The sequence below is a fragment of the Phaethon aethereus genome, assembly GCF_964289735.1.
Source record: "Phaethon aethereus genome assembly, chromosome: 12".
NCBI lineage: Eukaryota > Metazoa > Chordata > Aves > Phaethontiformes > Phaethontidae > Phaethon > Phaethon aethereus.
In genome coordinates, this window is record NC_138588.1 from 22290705 (window position 1) to 22313329 (window position 22625).

General features: G+C 38.9%; 1 protein-coding gene across 1 annotated transcript in view; it reads right to left on the minus strand.

Annotated features, from left to right (window-relative positions):
• NEO1 (neogenin 1) overlaps positions 1-22625 on the minus strand; it is a gene marked incomplete at its 5' end in the record, with an annotated part of 204531 nt that overhangs the window by 128976 nt on the left and 52930 nt on the right. The window contains one exon of the mRNA XM_082005375.1: positions 12696-13013. Within this exon, the coding sequence (XP_081861501.1) occupies positions 12696-13013 (318 nt within the window). The remainder of the gene's footprint in view (positions 1-12695; positions 13014-22625) is intronic.

Consider the following 22625-nt stretch of genomic DNA (forward strand, 5'->3'; position numbering starts at 1 on the left):
GCTTCTAGTCCTTTCTAGAAAGAAGAAAGAGAACTATCACGTAATTTCCCCCCCCCCCGCTTAGGCAAATTAGACAGGAGAGAACGCAACCTGGCCTATTATCTGGGCAGGAGACAACTAGTCAGGAGAGATGGAATATTCTTAGAAGGACTATAACATGAAGAGAGGAAAACCTACCAAACGTTCTCGTTGGCTAATCTAAGGAGAGAAGTATGTGGAATACACAACACAAATGAGAAATGTCAGTAACAAAGGCAGAACTCTGATTACGTAAACACAGCCTTGTGTTTAACACAGCATATACTGATTTAAAGAGGTATCTCTTGATCAGAATTAAGATATAAAGGGCGAGGATGTCATTGTACATAGCAGGAACGCACACACTGACATATCTACCTACACACATGTAATTAACACACATGCAATAACGTGGTATGACCTTAGAGCTGTTCTGAACAGGCAACTGAACTAGAGATCTCCCGAGGCCCCTTCCAAGCTCAGCTATCCTATGACACCACGATATGGGGAAGCTATGGAGAAAACTACGGAGCAATACAGAGAAATACTGCACGAAATATTGTGTGAAGAGGAACAGAATTACATCTGTCAAAAGAGGCTTCTAACAGGGAAAAGTACAGCAAAATTGATCATGCCCTGGAGCACAGGGTCAGATTACACGAATTTGAGGTTGTCACCAACCCCTCTCAGATTTGGATCTGAGTTTTGCCACAGAACCACAAATGAAAAACAAAACAAACCACACATACAAAAAATTAAAAGGGTGTTTGGACTAGTAAAACACATCATAATATTCTAAAGTTTTACCTGGCAAAAATGTTTCCCAAAGAATTTATTTTAAAGATTTATCTAGTCGTCCTTTACACACCAGTGGTAGACTTGGCAAAGTCTAGTATCCTGGAAGCCCAAACTGAAATACAATGGTGTAATAACACAGCCATGTAGATGTCGGGAAAAAAAAAATCACAAATTGATGTGCTCAAATCTGACAGTCTTACAGATCAATTCTGATTTTTGAACCAGGACACAGAAAGCTCAGAGTACCCGCTGAACTCAATTCATCAACGGAAACAAAAATACAGAGACGTCCTGACTTCTTAAGAAACCTTGCTTAGCCTGGAACAACTCTTCACACCCAAACCAGAACACTGTAATCCCCTGCGAGCTTCTCTCGCAAAAGCTTGATGAAAAGAAACGAGACAAGTCAGTAAGATAACCCTGGTGAACTAGTGACTGATAGCACAATACTGAGTAAGAGACAAGTCAAACATGTAGAAATAACTTTATGATGCCACTTTGCCAAACACAACCTTTGACAGAAGTCCCAGGAATAATGAAGTACTAAAACAGACCAAGTTATTCCTTGGAGCAGACATGATGTACAACCTGATATTGCATTAATTGGGGTATGGGTTCCTAACCAAAAAAAGAATGGAAGAGCTGAGCGTATGCTTGCCGTGCTCTGCGACATCCCAAGCCTGCAGTGATGATCCAGGCTCACAGCCTGACTGGCTGCGGCTCCAGGAGAAGCAGTAGAGGAATTTCAGGAACGACTAAGATCAGCTCTGAGAAGGGATAGTTGCTCTGTCCTGTCAAGAGTTTTTACTGAAGATAATAATGTCTGTAGCTGCTCAAGTTAGGAGTGAAGCAGTTATGGAGAACCTAATGTAATAAGGTTCAGGTATATTTAAAACAAAACTAATAATGCAGAAGGAAGAAATGCTACGCAAGGAGTTAATCCAGCCTTCCTTGATGGAAGTAGCTCAGAAACCCTTTGGTCTCTTTTGTTTCCTCCAGATACGAAGAATTGATCTTTGACAAGGGATTGAAAATGTTGAATAACAACAAGACTAGACAATAGACCAAGGCTAAACAAAAAACCACAAATTCTATTCAGGCGATATCAAGAAGAGATCAGTAATTTATTCCAGTAATGAAATGGGAACAAGAAAGGTGATTCAAGGAAGATCTTCAAAAATACAGAGGTCATTGATGACAGCTATAAACCACAAGCAAGGTAATGGGGGCTGAGGTGCGGGACGTCAGTCCATGGCACAGCGGAAGAGCAGGCTCAGGAAGTGCTGCACGAAATGGCACAGGAATACAGAAAAAAATAAGTCTGCTAATGGAGTAGGTGAAATAATAGCACCATTAAAATCAGAGACAGGACTTGCAATTAAAGGACCAAAGAACAGAAAAGCTCCAGCAGCAGTTCAAGGCAGCAGGAGAAGCTGCAGTAGCCACAATGATTTTGATCTACGCAGACACTGAGAAATATGGTACGTACACATTTCTAATAGCACAGAAAAAAAATGAACGGAGGGGGTGCAAACTCTGGAATTATTTTTGGTACTGTTGAAGATCATTCTACTAGTGAAGACAATGAAGAAAGCGCTGTGGGATTTTAAGTGAAGACCTTTAAGGTAAGGTATGCAGATTGCCTCATCATTTAAGAAACCTCAGGTCTTGATCAACAAACTGCCTAAAAAGAAAAATACAGACTCAAAATTACCCTTCCTAAAACAAAATCAATAGCTGTAACAAAAGAATAAGATTCGAGTATTCTGGTGAAAGAAAAGAGCTTGACAGGTTAAATAATTTTAGACCCAGGCGAGGCTATGAATTACAAAAGCTCATGTGAACAAGCTATTCAAAGAAGATTAATGCACAGAGAGGACTGTCATGATAAATTTATCAAGGAACTGAAAGAAAGGAGAGATCAGAAGAACTTTTGCAGGCAACTCTATAGACAGTGACAAAGACAGCTGGTACCCGACAGCAGACATTTAGAGATAGGAAATAACCTAAACAATTTCACCGAGAAATACTCGGAATCCATGAATAGCAAAGAAACCCCTCAAAAATAAAGTGCTTGAAGACTGACATAACAGAAGACATGAATACAGCAGGAGAAAGAACTTCGCCAAATAGAAACGTTTAGCTGAAAAAGATGACGTCTGGAGACAACAAGGACGCATGGCAGAAAGGGGGAGAAACACTAAAAGGAGTGTAACTACCGAATTATTTGGCAAAACCGTAGTTCACTCAAAAGCATCAGGAGAACAACAGCTGAGGTGTGGATTAGCACACTACTGACCCTTGCATCATGGAGAGTCGCTAGCAATTAAGCTCATCGTATTAGAGAGAGTTCTTTTAAAGGTCTCTCCATAACGACGTCTTTCCTGGCTTTATTTTAAACGAGTTCAATTTAAGAACAGTCACAAAAGAGCAGACTGACAGTGCATCTAATCCAGGAATGTGACTGCAGAAGCCATTAGAGAGGGAAGAGCAACACCTTTACAGAAACATATAAATTATCTAGAGACATTTCCCCATGCTCCCCCCAAAAACAGAGGTTTTATATATGCAAATAAGTAGGAGTTGCAGGGTTTTTAATTTTTAACATTTTTATTTCTAGCTTATGTGCATGATGAGACGTATATAAAATCTTGTGCTTTTAAGAATGTTACCAAGAACTAATGCCACTGAAATCAACCACAGCAAGTTTTAGAGCTTGATTTTTCCTTGTTAAAAATATTTTCCCTCCAATTTGTTTCCACTTTTAATGTCATTAAACTCCCTCTTGAATTTCTATTATAAAAAACAATTAAATATACAAATAAACATATCACTTCTGCCATGATGCTTGTTACCCGTGCTGCTTGTGTCATCTTTCATTTGGGTAGGTGTGATAATACAAGTTCTCATCATTTTTAAAATGCAATATTCAGCTGAGTTGAATCTGAACAATGCCGGTGCGGAGACCCTTCCCTTTTACACTAACGCACGCTGAAACGTCTCACCAAATCTCACACTAGAAAACGCAGTGAGTCAGGACACAGGCTGCATATGTAACCGTCGCATGCCTGACAGTTTGGGATTTCGGGAGCAATTTATGCAAAAACTTGTCAAACAAAATTACAAAAGGGATTGCTGGTGCTGACATGCAGAACATAAATAAGGCAAAATACATCTTTGAGGGAAAGTATTAACAAATGAGAAAGCTAATCTAAACAAAGTTCATCCAACCTCCTTGTTTAGGGGTGTTGATGCACCATCAATATGCTCTCACTTTCTACTTCTGTATCACCATCTAGAATGGCCCATCAACAGATCGTCTACTATAAACCCAAGTGATTTTAGAAATTTGTCACTCCCTTTCACAGAATTTAACTATATTGCCTTCCATATTTTCAAAACCAGATGTCAAGATCTGAATGTATAGTGCAAAGGACTTCAATTTTTTTTATGATTTACAGCAAGTTTATATATATATTTTTAAAGTACATTAAAAAGACAACTCTGTCCATTAACCAAACACACAAAGGATACCTTTTTTTTTTTTTTACAAGCCTTAACGATTTCAGTTGCAAACTGGTAAACTGATAAAACCTAATCTTTTGGGTTTATAATGATATGGAAAGTTCCACCTAAGAGAACACCTAATTAAGAAAATCTTAACTTAATGAATGACTACAGGTTTTAAACACTTCTGTGCTGTGTGCTTAAGAATCAGGAAGATTAGCTACAGCAACCATCTTAAACAAGATATCACAGCAAGAAGGGACATTTCCACTACATGGGAATTTGACAGCTGTAACAGAAATCTAGAATTTTACTGATTTGGCTCTTTTCCCCTGCATCAACCCATCTGAGAAAAGGACTGGACTCAATAAGGAATCTCTCGTTGCACTAAACATTAACTCCATTTCTAGGAAACACATACTAGTGGGTTTGTGGGGTTTTTTTCTGAACAGGAATATTAAATTGTTACGAAAACGGAAAGTTCAGGCACAAGTGTTACAGATCTACTTGTGCCCCCTTTCCTATAGCTACCTTGCTCTAATAAGCAGAAATAAACTTTAACTAGTTCACTGACCCATGCAATTAGGGACAGGGATGGTATCAGTCAAAATGGGCTGTTTGCTTTTATTCAATCTTAGGTGTAATAAACTTTAAACCAAAAAGCTGAAGAAAAATCAGCATTTTAAAACAGAAACTGTGGTTTTAATACCATTCGACTAGCAAATTCGAATCTCTTCACCCAGGCTATAACTTGATCGTTAGATATCAATGACGAGTTTAAAAACAAGCAGGTCTAAAATTCCCCTGCAGACAAATTGTACACCTATCTGCTTGGGATGTGGCAAGCTGCCGCCTGATATTCAATCATAATGTGGCATACTGCTGTTATAGGAGTTGCTGGAGAGAGCACAGCACTAAAAAAGCAGGAGAAAGGACTTGAAATCGGGCTCCAGGAGTGACCAGAAGCAATTCCTAGCACGCACACCACAAAAATACTTGTTATTTGGGTGGATGGGTGAAATCGGTTAAATGGGTGAAAAGACCAACTGCTGCCCAAAAGGGAACAGATCCTGGGTCAGAAGCCACACTTCTTCCCCTTCTCAGTCTACAGAATTTACTATATCGGTACCCTGCTGATCTCACCACCACTTCCCGTTCATGTGTGAAACAACACACTGTTAGTTTGATCAGATATCTACCAATTCATTTTAAAAGAATTATTTCAGTCATGAGCAATTCCAAGTCCTCTCCTGCCACACCCCCTAGAAAGAATTAAATTCAATCAAATCCTGGAAAAAAAATTGTACCCTAACTCTCTAACACCATGCAAGAGGTATACGAGACATTCAGAGTAAAACATCAACATGATTTTGTGTTGGCATTTGTTTGGGTTTTGTTGGAAAGGAAGAAGGAAAGGAAATAGATTGTATGCCAGCAGTCTCTCAAAGGCAAGCCTTTTCAGGTTGTATGCCAGAAAAAAAAAAAAAAAAAAATGAAGTGCAGCGTATCACAAATTAATCACTTCGGTTCCCAACTCCCAAATTTATGCAGATACTCTTCAAAATTAAAAAAAAAAAGAAAAATGAAAAAATAAATTAAAAAGTCTACTAATTCATTTTTCCTAACCTTACACTGAAAATAATTATAACAGTTCTGAATCTGGACCTTTGATTTTGGTCCAAGTACTACCATAGATCAGTCCAAGGGTTCATATAGATTTTTTCCCCTACTTCAACTGGACAAATGTAGATTGTAAAAATTCAGAATGACATATAAGGTAGAACATTTATTGTCTTAAATGTCTAAACTCTCATATTTTCACTAACAGCTGACAGAAACTGTACAAACTGCAGTTTTAATAAAACTATCTTTCCCATTTACCTGTCATTGACAAGAAACGCATTTTGATCTAAGCCAATTTATGAAAAATGCAGAATGCTTTTTTCACAGAGAATGTATTTTTGCAAGGAAAATTTATCACCCACGTCACTTTTACTGGTTAAGTGCTCTTAAGTACCCTCCACTGAAGTATCTATGCTCCTAGGTTTTTTCTAATTCCAAGGTACAGAAAGTTCTTTATTCATAAAGATCAGATCAAGATCTATTCCATTTAAGAGCCAGGGGAAAATAGGCAATATGGAGTAAAAAAAAAAGAAAAAAAAAAGTGCTGTTATTTCTAACCTAACTGCATCTCTCAGGAGTTTGTACGTGCACATAGTTTGTTCTGCTCAGCCACTGAACTAAGCTTCTCTCTTGTCCTTTAGGGATGGCACAGACACGCACACAGTCCAGCAAGAAATAAAACACTGTTCAGATGGACTCTTCAAAATTAGGTGAATTTTGCAAAAGACATGCAATCCCAGAACTGTATGTCCTGGCTACTTTTGAGCAGTGCTCAATAGTTATCATAAAAAGCAGACCTAAAATTTCAACCCAAATCAATGTTGAGCAAAATTCTTAACTATTCACCATTGTTTATACATAAATAAATGATTTTTCTATTAAATAGCTAAATACTGTAACATACCAAAAATTACATTCTCACAACCACAACGTACCTCTGATGTGTCTTGCAGAGATCTAGCTTTAATTGCATGAACACATCCATCCAGGTTTCCCTCCCTCCCACAAGCTGTGTGCAGGGAATAATCCTGTCCTGGATAATCATTTCTTGGCCACAGCTTTGCCTACTCTGCATAGCATCCAAAAACTGTAATGGATACAGAATTACTTATTTCTACATGGTCTTTTCTCAGTGTACTCATTTACAGCATCTTGGTACATTATAAAAAGCAATACTCTAAATTTATTGAGGAGAAATTCTTTACCAGCCCACTGAGAAAAGGGCGAAGCATGGAGATCTTCTTGAGACCATGTAATGAGCCTGCAATAGAAGCAGGATTAGACATCAGCATCTCCTGGCTCATAACTCAATTCCTCCAAGCCACGTTACATTAAATACCACAGGAGCTGCTCATCCAGGCCTCCTATCATTTCAGCAGCAGCTCTCCTAGTCATCGATTTGGAAGCCCAAAGCTAGATATATTCAAGATGCAAACAAACCTAAAAAGGCAATCTAGCCAGCTCAAGCTTGGAACAATTTCTCAAGTTCACTCTCTACCTCTGATGTACTGACATCAAGGGAATCACGTTGGTCAAACACAGCTCCAGGGCTTGACATCCTCATCATTGAGAGGTTCTGTGCAGTGTTATGCAGCGTGCTAGAGAATACAGTTCACAGCCTTCCTCCTCTGGTCTTAAATCTCCTGCTTGCTATGGAATCATCTTCAATTTTTGCAGTCCCCTGACAGAGGGGTTATGTATCTTCCACGTTGTACGAGACCGGCGGGAGCAACCATAGAATCACAGAATAGTTTGAGTCAGAAGGGACCTTTAAAGGTCATCTAGTCCAGTATTATGGGGCATTTCTTCCACCACAAAACCCTATCCTGTGTCCTGGTCCCCAAGTTTGAGCCTGTACGTGGATGGAGACGGGACAGCAGCAGGAATGAAAGCGACTGTGTAATGCATATCATGTGGACACAACCATACTGTACACAACGGGACAGGCAATTGCATCATCAACACATTCTGACGTTTAGCCTTCAGATACTGGATTTCACAGACAGAAATATTACTCCAAAGGTTGTTAATGAAGCCTCCCAGCTTTTCAAAAGAAAACCGGCGAAGACAAATTTGATAATGTAACTGCAACAATCCCACTGCCATGCCACCGCAGTAGGACACAAAGCCTGAGGCTTCAGCAGCCCGGTACAGCCTGAGCTAGGTGATTAGCTGAATGAGCCGGTGGGAGGAAGAGGAGGATTTATTCAGGGCAGAAAAGCAGAGAGCTACAGAGAATGTCATGCCAAGGAGCACGGAATGCTAAAGCACGCTTGGAGTTAAACTCTACATCTTTGTTCCAAGTACGTACACGACGTGTCTGAACCCACACAAGTCACTCCACTATTACGTGTTGTAAATGGGAAAAACAGGATGTCTGTCAAGATTTCAGTGTGTGTGTTTTCAGCACAAACCAATACTTGAAGCTTCACCCTGACATTCTTCAGAATCGCTTTTCAGGATGAAACAACGCTCCTTCCAGACAGTGCTGCACCTGCAGTGTTCTCAGGTGGTTCTGAAAAGTTTTTACTGCATGCAAACCTGCCGTTTCCGACTATTGAATCCTTTTAGATTTCAATACTACATGGCAGGAATATTTCTGAACAGAAGTAATATACCTGTATTTTTTCTAAAAGTAATTCCTACAGGAAGGTTTCAAAATGTAATTTCTATGAATATTTAAATAAGAAATAATAATACAAGATGACTATTTAATCAAGGAGGGAGAAAAAAAACCAAGGTCAGTAAGTTATCATGAAGTGCTTTTTGAATTAATGGAACTCAGACAGACCTAAAGTTACTATCAAGGCAGCAATACAGGTACCTTTTCTATGAGTAACTCACCACAACCAAGCAAATTACAGATAAAGCTCAAAGCCAAGTATTATCAAATGCAAAGGTAAGTGGAAGAAGAGGAAGAAAAACAGATGGATTCACTTGGGGAAAACAACACAGGAGGTAAGATAAATAATTCAGTGAACAGTCTTTAAAGGGATATACAGAACTGATAAATCCTTATGATGAAACTTGGTGCCACTGTCACATTTCAGCCCTTTTAGATCTTCATATATCTGTTTTCTCAATAGTTTTGCTTTAGTAAATAGAGACAGGATGCAAATTTATTTTTCCAAGAGACAGTTCCCCAAAATTTTGTAAACCTCTTTTTTAATCGCTGCTTTATAAGAGCTATTCCAACCCTTCACCCTCCTTAAGATCTGACTGGCATTTTAGTATCAAAGACAGATTTGCATTTCAAGAGCCAATTAAAAAACACACTGTAGTAAAGTACTGATCAAAAAATGTTGTGGCTTTACATAAATTTGGCAGTTCCTTTGACTCTCCATAGTTCAAATCCATCATAATAGTGGCAAAAACCTATAAATTACATGGATTATGACCACCACTACCCTGATGTTTGTGCAGTTGTACTCTGGTTTCAAAGGAAGCAAGCAAAACCACTTTTAAGAATAAATAATTACACAAATCCAGTTCAGAACCCAGTAACATGGTTATGTTTGCACAGCGAGAGGAAGCAAGGGAAGGAAGAAACACTGGAAACTACAGTCTCAACCTTCATTTGCTAGAAGGAACCAAAAATGTGGAAGCACACACTTAACAGGAAAGAAAGATAGATGTATCCTACTAGAAGTCTGACAGAACGGTAAAATACTTACTAGCAAGGTTTAGTAGCACACAATTTAAAGTTGCTTTAAATCAGCATGATTTGCCTGTATTTTTCATAATGTGGTATTTTATTGTAATTCTGACCTTTTTTTAATGACATGATAGACCAGATTAGAGGAAGAAAATATTAACTTCTACAGGAGTCTCAGTTGCCGCAGAAACTTTCATTCGCACACCCCAGAAAGGCTGAAAAGCGAAGGCTCCTCATCTATTATCACATATGGAAAAGGTTCTTTAAAAGCACATTGTCAAACGCCCTACAAACTTGCCAATCCACACCGTCATCAATTCTCCCCTGCCATGACACGTTTATAGCACTGTGTCAAAAACATAAATTGAAGCAAGAAACCAAGAAAGTAGGTCTCTAACATGAAGCATTCAGTCACTGTCTGCAGTCTGCGCTCAGGTATTGAGAGCGTGTTTTGGTTTGCCTTTTTCATACAACGGTTGAGTAAGCCCCTCTGTCACCTTGCAACACCTCACGTTATCAATTTCTGTCATCCTATGGAAATAAAAGAGCTGCAGTTTCTGACGTTCAAAACTTTGGGATCTGTCAAGCTGTAATATATAGACAGTCCTTTAAATAATTTGAGAAATTTATCAAAATTTATCGGCCTCTTAGACCCTTATGCAAGACTCACTACAGGTGGATTGCTTAGCATCATCTATCAGCTGTTAGGGAAAACGCTGCTGTTACAAGACAAAAACCTCAAAACCTGTATTCATACACGATGTAACATGGCATGTCTTCACCAGATTTTCTTTGCCCTGGCCTGCATTACTCACCAGGATTTGTCATTTTCAGGTAATAAAGTTATTTAATGAATAAGTGGCAGTTAAAACATGCAAGCTACGCTTCATAATATTCTCTTTAAAAGAAATTAGGTGCTTCCCAGTACACCATTCACACACACCATACGAATTCAACATACCGCTGCTCAATTAAGAAGGGAATTAGCTGCCTCCCACTGTTATCTTGAGGCCAAGGAGAGACCTTGCTATGCTAAGTATCCCCACACTTACCATTAAAAACCACTGACAAAACTGAGAGCTCCAAAGGAGGTCAAGAAAAGCAATGTAGTTAAACCAGAATTTAAATATTCCATCTCTTATTCCAAAGCCTCCAGTAATCAAAGCAACGCCTTCCTCCCCAACTAAAGGATTAAACTCCATGTAGTCTTGCACAGCTCTTGGCACTTAAGTGAGTGAGCAAATAGGTTTTAGCACACCTACACGTGACAAATCTTTTGGAGTAGCAGAACAACTTATGCACACTGCAGCCAGAGGATGCTCTTGGGCCGGTTTCTAACTTTACAGCAGGGCATAAGGCACTGCAGGGCATGTGTCAAGAGCATTTTCTCTAGTTCTGAACAAAAATTTTAAAATTTGCAGGTTTTATTGCATGGAATCAACCAATAAACTTGCAATACAGCTGCTAGGCCAATATGGGAGATAACTATTTGTGCGGTAAAAATTCTTGGGTTAGACTATATTTGTTCCGTTTTCTAGCAAAGATTTTTTGAAAAGAAAACTCAGAAATGTGTTGTGTGGTTGTTTATTTTGTTTAGTTTTTTTAAATACTAAAAGGTTCTTGAAGATTCTATCCTTTTAAAAAACTATCAGTTAAAACAGCATCTTCTACATAGATATATGAAAAGTGAACTGGAAATTCCGAAGACATTTTGGATTACCTTCATTTTTAACCCCATTAACCTTACCTAATGATCATATAGACCAGAATAATAACAGAAGCAAGATGCTGAATGATCTCATGCGGAAAGTAGCAGAATTAATCATGACAGCAGCAATGCAAGAAGGTGGTAATTGCCCGAGATAAGCGTGTGAGAACTGCTTTTATTGTCCTCATTGCCAAACTTCGAAAGGTATTTCTCATTCAGAGACTCTGCAAGTCACTCCTTTAAGGTATAAAACCCCAGGTTTTTTTTTTTTATTTCTGACATTTCTCATGTTTCACAACAATGCTACAAGCTAACTTAATCGAAACAACATCAGAATACAAATACAGCTCTGGGAGATGCTGTAGCACTAGTCAGAAAGAATTCATTGCCTCAAGACATTTATTAAGCAAAGAAAAAAAAACTGTTTGAAAAAGCCTGGCAAACATCATTAGAGAAACAAAAGAAAATTGCTTCATAGACTTTCTTCCTAGTTACATTGTCTTAGTTTACCTTTTTTTGGTTGGTTTTTGAAGTCTCACTCTTACAAAGTAATTATCAGTCTCTTCCAGCTGTACAGTTTACAAAACACTTAACACAGTCTGACACTCCTGATCCTTGAGATATAAGCAAATGACATTCTGAAAACACAATATGACTTTCCCCAGTCATATTCTTTATTTGTACCTACAAACTTCACCTACGTACTGCATTCTACCCCCTAAATAAAAGCTATTACCAAGGTCAGGTAAGTCAGGTCTAAAGGTTACCCAAAACACCAAAGGTGAGGCTATGGCTTGGGCTTCTTAATGTCTGTCAAGAAAGTTCTAAGTCTCTGTTGCCTTTCAAACTTCCTTGTTCACACCTGATACTCAAGAAACAGAAATACAAAACCCCAGGGCTCCTGCTTTCTCCACCACTCTTCCAGTTCTTTAAGGACTGTACACGTTCCTAGCTTTTAGGAGCTTCCCAAATGTTTCACAACCGAGGCCAGATAAATCTCAATATATAAGCAGCCAGAGAAACTTATTTTTAAGGGTATTTATACATAAATTAGAACCCTACATTTTTTTTTTCCCCCTTCTAAGCTGTGGTAAATCTTCATTGTGATTACATGCACCTGACACTTCTTTTTAATCCATTCATTTCAGTTTTCCTGATCCTCAGCACTTGCTGAGAAATACCCACACATTAAGCCACTTCGATGAATAGAACATATGACAACTTTCAGCCAGTAAAAAGAGAGAAACAGCCCAAGTTTCACTGATAAGTGATGAAACTATCTTTTCCATTCTTGGAAAGCGCCTTCATCTTCTTGCAAGGGCAGTGTACATTTACATTATCATGCTATTAGTTATACTTAACAGCATAAAAAAAAAAGAGACTTACCTGCTACCGTGAGCTTTGCTGTTCTGCTGACAATGGTCCCCAGGCTTTCCACAGTTGCCACACATTGATAATATCCTTCATCAGGTTTATTATGCTTGGAATGCACCACACCATTTATTAATAAAGATCCATCTGGTAGCAACTGGCGTCGGTCATCAGACACCAAGTTTAGAAAAGTCCCATCTTTTTTCCACTCAATTTTTGGAGAAGTTTCGCAATAAGCTGAACAGTTCATTATAACAGAAGCTCCGCGAACTGACAGAATGTCCACTGGCTCCACCAGAAAGTAAAAAGGAGTGAAGGTTCTCACAAGGGATCCTGTAAAACACAGATCACATCACACAATTTTTGCATTAGCCTTCTACATTTTTTCGACATAAAATGCATCCTCACTTCGAAACCACTGTAACGTGCACAAGAGCTATCACTACTCGCAATATTGTCTCCCTGAACATATTAGAAATAGCTTGGTCTATGAGAGAGTATTTTCTGCTTTGACTACTTACACCAACGGACTCTTAAATTCAAAGTAGTTTTCATCCCTCTAACATACTCGTCTGCTCGTGCTGGAATCAATGCGGTTTATAGTCCTGAGCAATCATTGCAGGCAGAAGTCTGCCTCATCAAAACTTACGCAAACTAACAGAAGTGCTCGAGCACCACATTTATAACAAGCAACACGTACTCTTAGGACTCTTTTCTCGGCCTTCGGTGGCATGGCTGCCATACCACAGCAGTGTGGTAATTTTGTTCTGTGTAACAAAGATTAAAAAACATTAAGAGTAATTCAGCCCTCAAGACAGTCTCCAATTCTGAGCTTAACACAACAGGCAAGCGCCATAAAACTTTTTAAAATTCTATTCTAGTTCAGGATAATCATAATTACTTTTCCATTTTAAGTATTCCCAAAAGACTTCTATAATTAACATCTACTTTCCATTAAGAAGCAAATTTTAATTACTGTATTTCTGGTGTATTTGGTCAAGCAGAAAGATTGTGTGTCAATATCACTTTGACTTGTCTTAACTTAATCATCCGTAGAAAACAAAGAAGAAAAACTCTTCCAGGGAAGAAAAGTTTTCCAAATCAGCATTGTTGGGCTGAGAGAAAACGGGGTCTTTGTTTTTAAAGCCAGCCCTAGAAATAACATCCAGGCTCCGCACCTACACTCTGACAAACTCCACTTGGGGACTAGGAGTGGGATACACTTACAAAACGTCATGGCAATATAAATTGAAGTATTACTAGCTGTCTACCAGCAAACCAAAAATGAAAGTGCACAGACTAAAAGGTTAATAAGAGCTTTTGAAGCGGGTCACTTCAGCTGCAAGGACTCCTCCTACCTTTATATAAAGAAAGCTGCAAAAGGAACCTAAAAATGCCATCTGAAAACAAACATACAGCCAAACTTACCAGGTCTTTTTACAAGGCCGAGAAAATAACTATTTTCCACAGATGCAACAGCTAAATGACAATCCTAATAAAGCATTTTACAAGCACTGTGTCTATTAATGCGCTCTCAGCATGGAGTAGCAGGCTCAGACTACCCTTGTCTAAAAATTTTAACAATAACTTTTTGAAGTCACAGGCTGTTTAGAGACCAGAAAGGAGATTTCACTGGTAACACTTTTTTTTTTTTTTTTAAACAGTTCAAGTGGTTTCTGGCATTAAGCTGTTAGCATGTGCTCCAGAGCAAACCAGTTTTGACACTGGTTAAAAAAAACAAGGAAAAAAGTTAGTCTTTAAAGCCTGTATATAGAGTCTTGAACCTGGGGGGAGTGGGCATTGCCTCCCAACTACAAACGGTCTTTAAGGTGAATGTTCGGACAATGTAATGAAGCAGTGAAGACAGACCTGTTCTCCATTGTACTGCACAGGTCGAAGCTACAGTATTTTTATCTGACATTGGCATAGCAAATCTACCCACGAACCAGTCCAATGATCTGGCAGTAAGCAATACATGATACAGTGAAGGTGTTTTTCCTTTTAAGCACTTCTCCTAAGAATGTGAAGGCAATCTGCACCGCTTGTGTTGGGCATTGTTAGAAAAAGGGCTAAAATGCATTCACAAACACAAAATGAAGCTTTTACCACACACACTAAACCCTTCAGAAGGGGTCGTAAAAATATTCATCTCAAAACTACTTAATCTTTCACAGTAAGGTCGAAAATGAAATATGTGTGGTTATTAAATTCATATTCCTCTTCAAGGTGGTCTTAACATATTTCAGCATTTCATTAAGTCACAGAATAATTGAAGCCTGTGTTTTTAGAAAAAGTACAAATACAAAGGAGACCTTTACTTGTAAAGGAAGCCCATACTGTAAGCATTTTAGCTTCTTCAATCACTTGTGGCTTTAAAAAAATAATCCGATTTACCTTCTAAAATAGCCTAATTTAACAAATTGATATGATTCCCTCTATCACTGAGTTGCACAGAAAGTCTCTCATCTCCAAAGAGACACTTCAGCTTCTCCCTGGAGAGGGACTCCAGCCTTCCTGCACAAAGCCTATTGTCTTTGCTACTCAGAATTCACAGAAACTTGGAAGATAAGGCAGAAGGAGTGGTGTGAAAGAAACAACAGATAAATTATTATCTGTTTATTATAAATTATGCTTTTGTAGGTTATATCATTTAAATATTCTTGTACCTTCAAGAATTCAAAGAGGAAATAAGACCAAAAAAAAGTATAGAAAGACCAAAGTTTCCCTAGTGACAGTCTCAGACAAGGCTGGAGACCTGTTACGTTGGTATCCAAATCCTTGAGATTATGTCTTTCCTGAAGATAAAAAAAAAAAAGACAAAACACCCATACGCAACAAAAAACCCAGAACAAACTACGAAATTTCTAGGTGCTGCTTATGTTACTTTGTTTTCTACAATCACACCTATGCGCAGAGGCACTCGATTCTCTGTGTGCCCAGTTCTGCATTTCAGCTCTAACATTCCAAACGGCAGAAAAGAAAAGAGAGTCATGAACAGCATGAACATATTTTAACCCATCAGTATAATCTTTTCCATTGCTACAGAAATCTAAAGGTTTGGGGTTTGGGTTTTTTTAATTAAAGATTCAGCATTATTGTCTCCCTGGGTTTCCCAATAGAAAGCATTCTACCCAAGCCATCAACCTTTTTTCTCTCATTTATAAGCTTCTGCCAGTTTTTCCAATATAGATCCAGACCCCTACCAGAACAAATACAAACGCTCTTGAGTTTTGTTTTTTCTCTGCCCTTTATCTCTGGCTTTTCAAATAAAACCTAGGAAACCCTTGAAAAGGGGAGGTTGGCTTCTTGTCTGCCTTGGGTGTAGATGGGTGCAGATCAAACCCATCGATGCGATAAGATTGTTCTTATCCTGGAAGCAACAAGGTGCCCAAGGAAATACCACTGCAGAGTATAGAGCAGAGGATGCCAAGGAGAAACAGCAGCAGAGAAGGGATCAGAGACTTTCAGAAACAGTGGAAAGCGGGTTCTCAGCCAGGTTTCACAGGTAACATAAAAAAAGCTCTTGCCAAGAGCCCTGTGAAGACACAGCACAGCCTGCTTCAATTCAGGATACGACCGCGCTCCCGCACAGAGCACAGTGGATACAGAAAAATAAAAGGGTTGGTAAATAACTTCGTCCCATCTTGAAGGAAGTTAAACTAGAACTGAGACCTTTCTAGCCCGCAGTCTCAGAAAGGTTTTGCAATCCAGAGTTAGGGGCACTCCGGAGAAGTGCTGGTGGGCTGCGTCCACGCTCCAGCCAACTGAATTCATACCTCCTTCACGCCTCAATTCAGCATGAAAAGGCTCTGTACATACCAGACCTTAATAAACTTCTATTTCTGTCAACAACGCCTTTCTCCCACGCCATCAACCTATTGATTATTCACTTAAACGACACCGTATTATTTAGGACGGAATCGCTGTATTTTGTGGAGGGAGTCCTTATCATGGTACTTATCTTTGGGGGCTGGTTACGTTCATAGGTATATACACACCACTGGCTTGATTTCTGTTAATATTGGCCCAAGAAACTTATGCAAAAGCAAGATGAGTCTATCTTCCTTGCTCTGAAACAGGAACAGCTAAATCTTGCTCATTCCCAACAGATTATTTATTATTTATATTTATATAATTATATTTATTATCTTCCTTGCTCCTCCTCTCTCTTCAAATTCTCAAAAATAACCAACAGTTCTGAAATTGTTCCAGCCAAGTTCATCACATGCAATTGATCTGAAAATATTTAACAAGTACATACTTGTAGCCTGCCCTTTGCTAAGCCTAGCTGCTCTCTTATCCTCTCTGTATTAGGACAAAGGACCACAAGCATGCAACACTGCTCACTGAAGAAGGACCAAAGAAAACACATCCAAGATACGACAACTGAGTTCACAAGGTTAAGATGAATCTGCCTGAACGTCTCCTTACAGCATGCTTCCCCAAAGACCATGAAAAGGCTTTTAAACTCAAAAGAAGAAAGTTTTAGTATTTCCAGCTAGGAAATCTGAAAGCAGCTAGGTACGGCAGAAAGAGGTCATCAGTCGCCCTTTCCAAATGCTGCATTTTCAAAGGGCAGTATACCTCAGTGGGAAAAAAAGAAATCCAAGATTTCTCTTGGCCTTCTTTTCACTGCTACCATGCCTACAGGAGGACTTCTTTTTGTACATTCCGCTAGCTGCATCACATTTTGTGCGGCGGTACATCTTTAACGAGGCTCCAGGAGCAGAAATGCCTAGAAAAGTAAACACAAAGCGGCCGCTCAAGTAGGAAGAAGCTTCCCTTGGTTATCCAGTTAATTTCTGAAAGACACAAGCATTCCAATATCAAACCTGAATCATTTAAATGTGTGCTTTAACAACTGCGTGACACAAGCTCTTCAGAAATTACGGCATTTAGGAAAATAACTTCAGACAAAACCACTCTGATCTCAGTTCTACTTAGCATATATAAATTACCTCAAAAGGGGTGCATGGCAGTATGTGTCAGAAGATTTCCCCACTACCAGTCCTATAGATTCAACTTTAATCCACTGTTGTCACCAGAACTATTTGGTAGTGATGTTCTCCTGACGACGACCATCAACTGCATCCAAAGCAGGGGACCTTAGTACCAGATCTCACATAACTACTGGAACAAAACTGCATTCCGTTTTACAAGGACCAAATGCAATGCCCATCTAGAAAGAGAACGTGAAGCACAGGTATAATTTCAGAACCACTTTTCCCACACAGAATGATAAATTCAGGCAACCAAACCCACCTTCCATCAAAAGTACCTGACTTTAGATTAGTCATACACAGGGCTTCAGTCACTGGAAGGAGTCATACAGGGCTTTGATGAAGAACGCTTACTTACATACATCATGTTGAGGAAAAATGTGTCAATTGAGGGGCATGATACTTGTCCTTTTAAGTTAGACTCCAAAGCAATTTAAGAGTACGTAACACTTTTGAAAACCAACGTTTAAAATAGAAGCATTTGACAAAATCCTAATCAGACCGGCAGGAACTATTACAAAGCCCCTTTTTACGTATTGCATGTCAATGATAAAAGATCCAAGCTCTCTTGCTGCAGGACTGAACTTTTAAAAGGCTTTTCACCAGAATTTAATTAACATTCCCAGTGGCCCTTGTAATCCTAAAAACAGTATGTCATGCCCTTCCTAGCCTAGATCATTAAAAAAGCTGTCCTCAAGAATTAGCCAAACATATTTTAATTGTAAGAGGTTACAAACACTATTCTTTGCAAGCTGCCAGCAAGAGCTCACTATGAACTTGTTCTGTGGTTTTGTTAATATATTCATTGCTAAGCAGTGCATTATCTATATGGATAAATTGGTACATGCCTTAATCTTTAAATAAAATGTAGGTATTAGCAAGTTGGTAATTTCTTCTTTCCCCCTTGACAACATTGGAAACACTCTGCACTGCTCAGTAAGCTATATATTGCTATATACCACAGCAGTTTAGACAAGGATTTTCTGGTTAATATCACATTTTTCCCTTATGGAAGAATACAGACCACCTGGACGAATTACAGTGCATATCATGGCAATATGCATCAGCCAAAGATGTTTTAGGATTTTATTTTTTAAAAAAAGCATATCCAAAGCCCAATCTTACACATGGTGATTGGCAAGTTCGCTTCTACTGAAAAAACAAGGCCAAATTCTCTGAACTGCATTTCTAAACACCATTTCGTTTCTTTCTTTGCAAAGCCTCTACAATCCATAAATTAGAGACAGAAATGATATTGCACTTAAGCATCAAGAAAAAAAAAGGAAAAAGTCTAAGAGCTAGCTGTGACTGCAACTGTACAATATAAATCCTGCTGGTACTTTAATAATTCCAGTGGTAGGCTGACAGCGGAACCTAGGAGAGCAAGTGATGTAACATTATAAGGTAAGTAATGCCATGTATAAATCTAGGCTTTCCCAGGCTTAGTAGATTCCTTTCTCCTTCAGCACAAGCAGATTTCCTCTTTTTATGATTTAATACACTATAACAAAGAAATTAATCAAAAAGAGTAACTCATCTTTGCCCCAGCATCATTACGCACTGTGGGCTAGCCATGATAGCTGAAGAACAGTAAGGTGGCTCAGCTTTGTCCCGGACCACAAGGGAAGGGGCTACGTTCCAAGATCGGTAAGGGAGAGATGTCCTTTTCTTTGTGAAACGTGGAAACAACCATACAGAGCTTCTTTCCCCCTTTACTAAAAAGGGGCTACTTCTGTGTTGGAGAGAGAAAGAGAGAAAGAAAACTACTTGTTCAAGCCAATTCTCCTGAAAGAACTGGATGCTTTTGTCCTTTTCTTCTCTTTAGTTGTCCACCCCGTGCGCAGGTGCCCTCTTACAATACAGGCCAAGCAGACAACACTGAGTGAATATTAACTGCCTAGGACACCACCAGAAAACCTGTACCCTCATTCTCATCAATAAAATTGTAAGCTTAGAGAAACTATTCTTTTGGTCCATTGTGAAGGGCACTTATCTGAACACCAGAAGACCTACGTGCAGGCTGTCGTCAACACACAGATGGCAGCTTCCAGTTATAAGGAATTCTGCTCTGCTCTTTTGCTCCCATGTTTTTCCAAAAGGCATCCATCTAGAAATACGAAGTTGTGAAAAAACTAAGTATTTTTACATATTATTCTCTAATGGTTTAACATTACTGAGTTGAGAAGGTTTTTGACACCTTCTCTACTAAATCAGAACACAAAAGCCAAGATACAGTAGTTCCTGTGATGATGATGAGTAACACAGAAAGAAATAATACATGTTTCAAGACTTTGCCTTCGGTAACTTAGGAATATCCTTGCCTTTCAGACAGTACAGCCAATAAACAAAGAACAAATTCAAGCGAAGCGAACCACATTTCGCAACGATGCTTTTACAGCTTTGTCTGTGCTTCCAGTTACCTTTCACTTGTTAGTAACAAATTATTGTTGGCTTAATCTTAACTGACCTTCCTGACAGACCTCAAGCACAAAACTACATTTAAAAAAAATAGCCCCATTAAAAAAAAGTATCCAGAAATTGAATTAAGAAAAAACGTATCCAAACAGTGTATAGTGTGCCTGCAGTAAAATACTGAAAAGTAAGCATCCATACATTTACTCTAACTACTCTTTCTGTAAGTGATACCATCTCCTCATATATTATTAAATAATGGGAAGGAAAACAAGATAACAATCAACAGCAAAATCCAAACACAGACTGTAATCTCAAATACCAAACATCTTAAGAGATGCATTTTTGTCCGGTGTTCAGTTGCATGGCTTTTCTAACACTTCTAGGGAGTTAGGAATTTTTATTTGCATTTTGAACGCATGGAAGCGACTTTCCTATTTGCACCGTTGCTGCTTTTAATTGTCAAAAGTTCTGTGATGATGGCTCCCTTAAACAGCCAGCTAACAAGTACCGAGTCACAACCCTTACGCCCCTTACTAAGGGGCTGCAGTTCCATCAAGCTTGGAAAACTGAAGGAGAAAAGATGGCATAAACCTCTCCTACAGCCGTTTCCCATAAAGCGCGATTCCCTGTAACCATTTCTCATGGTACACACGTGCGACTCGTCCAGAAAGAAATCCCCACCAAGGAGATGTTTCTCTCTTGTCTGGTCCGGAGTTCGTTACCGTTCGTCGACAGTTACCTTTTGACACTGCTTTCTTGATCCGCCTCAAACCTATACTCAAACCTAGGAACCTGTCAACCAGCTGTGCTTCAAAAGCAAGTTCTGCTGGACTTGTTATTCCTCCAAGGAAAAAGAACAACACTTTACAACACTAAGAGCAAAAATCTGGATTTCTTTCAAGTCGCTTGGGTTCTACAGAACCCAACTTGGGTTTTATAGAACTCACTTGTAGGAACCGAGTCCCACAAACCTCTCACCTTCTGCAAGGAACATCCTTTCAAAGAGATGTTGCTTTTATAAGCAAAGGAAAAGCAAGTCAGACCATCTACTGCCATATATGCAAGTTAAGCCAATGAAGGAACTATTCTTAATATGCTAATTGCAAAATTTCTTTTCATAACAGTTTCAGAAGGAGTCCTTAAAGGATTTTATCATCCTTTTCCTTTTTTTGTGCAATCACCAAAGCCATTTCTCTTCCTTTGGAAAACTATCAGTTTTCATTCAAATAGCCAGTCTCTAACTGCCACAGCCCTTTAAGCTTGCACAGGATTTTAAAAAGGTACCGTGTTTTACTTGATACAAAGGACAAAACATTCTTGCATATGACACCCCTTTCTATTGCTATTAATGACAGAAATAAGACACTGTGATAATAAGGTAAAACCTTTTTGACTTAAACTCCAGGCACAGAAGTTATCTTAATCAAAATCTCCTGGGATTAGTCGTTCAATAAACGATCTAACAGCAGAGCTAAGACGCTTTCAGGGCGATGACTGTCATCAGGGTAGCAAGCACTACGAACACGATGTACACTCTACCTCCTAACAAAGCCCTCATCCAGTGTCAAACTTCTCTTTTCTCATCTGTCAGAATAAGCCAAAGTGATTACCATTCATCTGAAATTAACAGTATGCCAGGAGATTATTATTTTCTTTCACCCATCCCAGCTCACGTTTGAATGCTTTGTATGGCTCTTATTCCCTTGCAATTTTCTTCCGCATACTTCAAGCAAAAAGATAAAATTAGTTTCTTTGCTTATAACTTCACAGCCCTGGCTGAAACCCCAGTATTGGGGTACCCAATTTACAGTTGTCAGCTCTGGTAGCCTTTATAGTAATCTGACTTCAGAGAGATGGTGCTTACAGCTTTCATATTCTTCCTGATCAAATGGGAAAAAGAAGAGAACAGCAAGCAATTTCTGCTTGTTTTTAATATTAGCAGTGCTTCCTTGGGAAAGCACCTCAGATACAGGGGATCAGAGTTCGGGGGGGAGAGGGGGACAGGGAGCAGCAGGGCATGTTTTGGTTTGTTTTTTTGTTTGGGTGGGTTGTTTTTTTTTTTAATTCTTCCAGTGATATTTTCATTACTTTATCAAATTAGTCTGAGAAAAGATACATCTAGCATTTCTACAAAAGATTACTAGAGGGCACTGTAAAGACACCTACAAAAGGAAGAAAATTTATTTCTGTTCATCATCCTGAACAATAGTACTTTGACTTTTCCACAGAAATAGCTACCATATGTTAGCTACTGACAATACTGCATTTGTTATAGCAGGTGAAGAGGAATTTCCATTTTTTTCCTGGACTAATGGGTTTCCTTTCCTAGAGTTCCAGTCTTCTGGGCACTCAGGCACATAATTTACCTCTTCGGATATGTCCACCAATAAAAACAGTGGCTTTCAAAGGGTTAAAAATAACCAGGAAAATAATCTGCAAGACTCAAAATACATATTGCACACAATGCAGGTAAGATGCTAGAGCAAGAGATTCCTCCATCTTATCCCCCTGACACCCTGTTTGGGCTTCG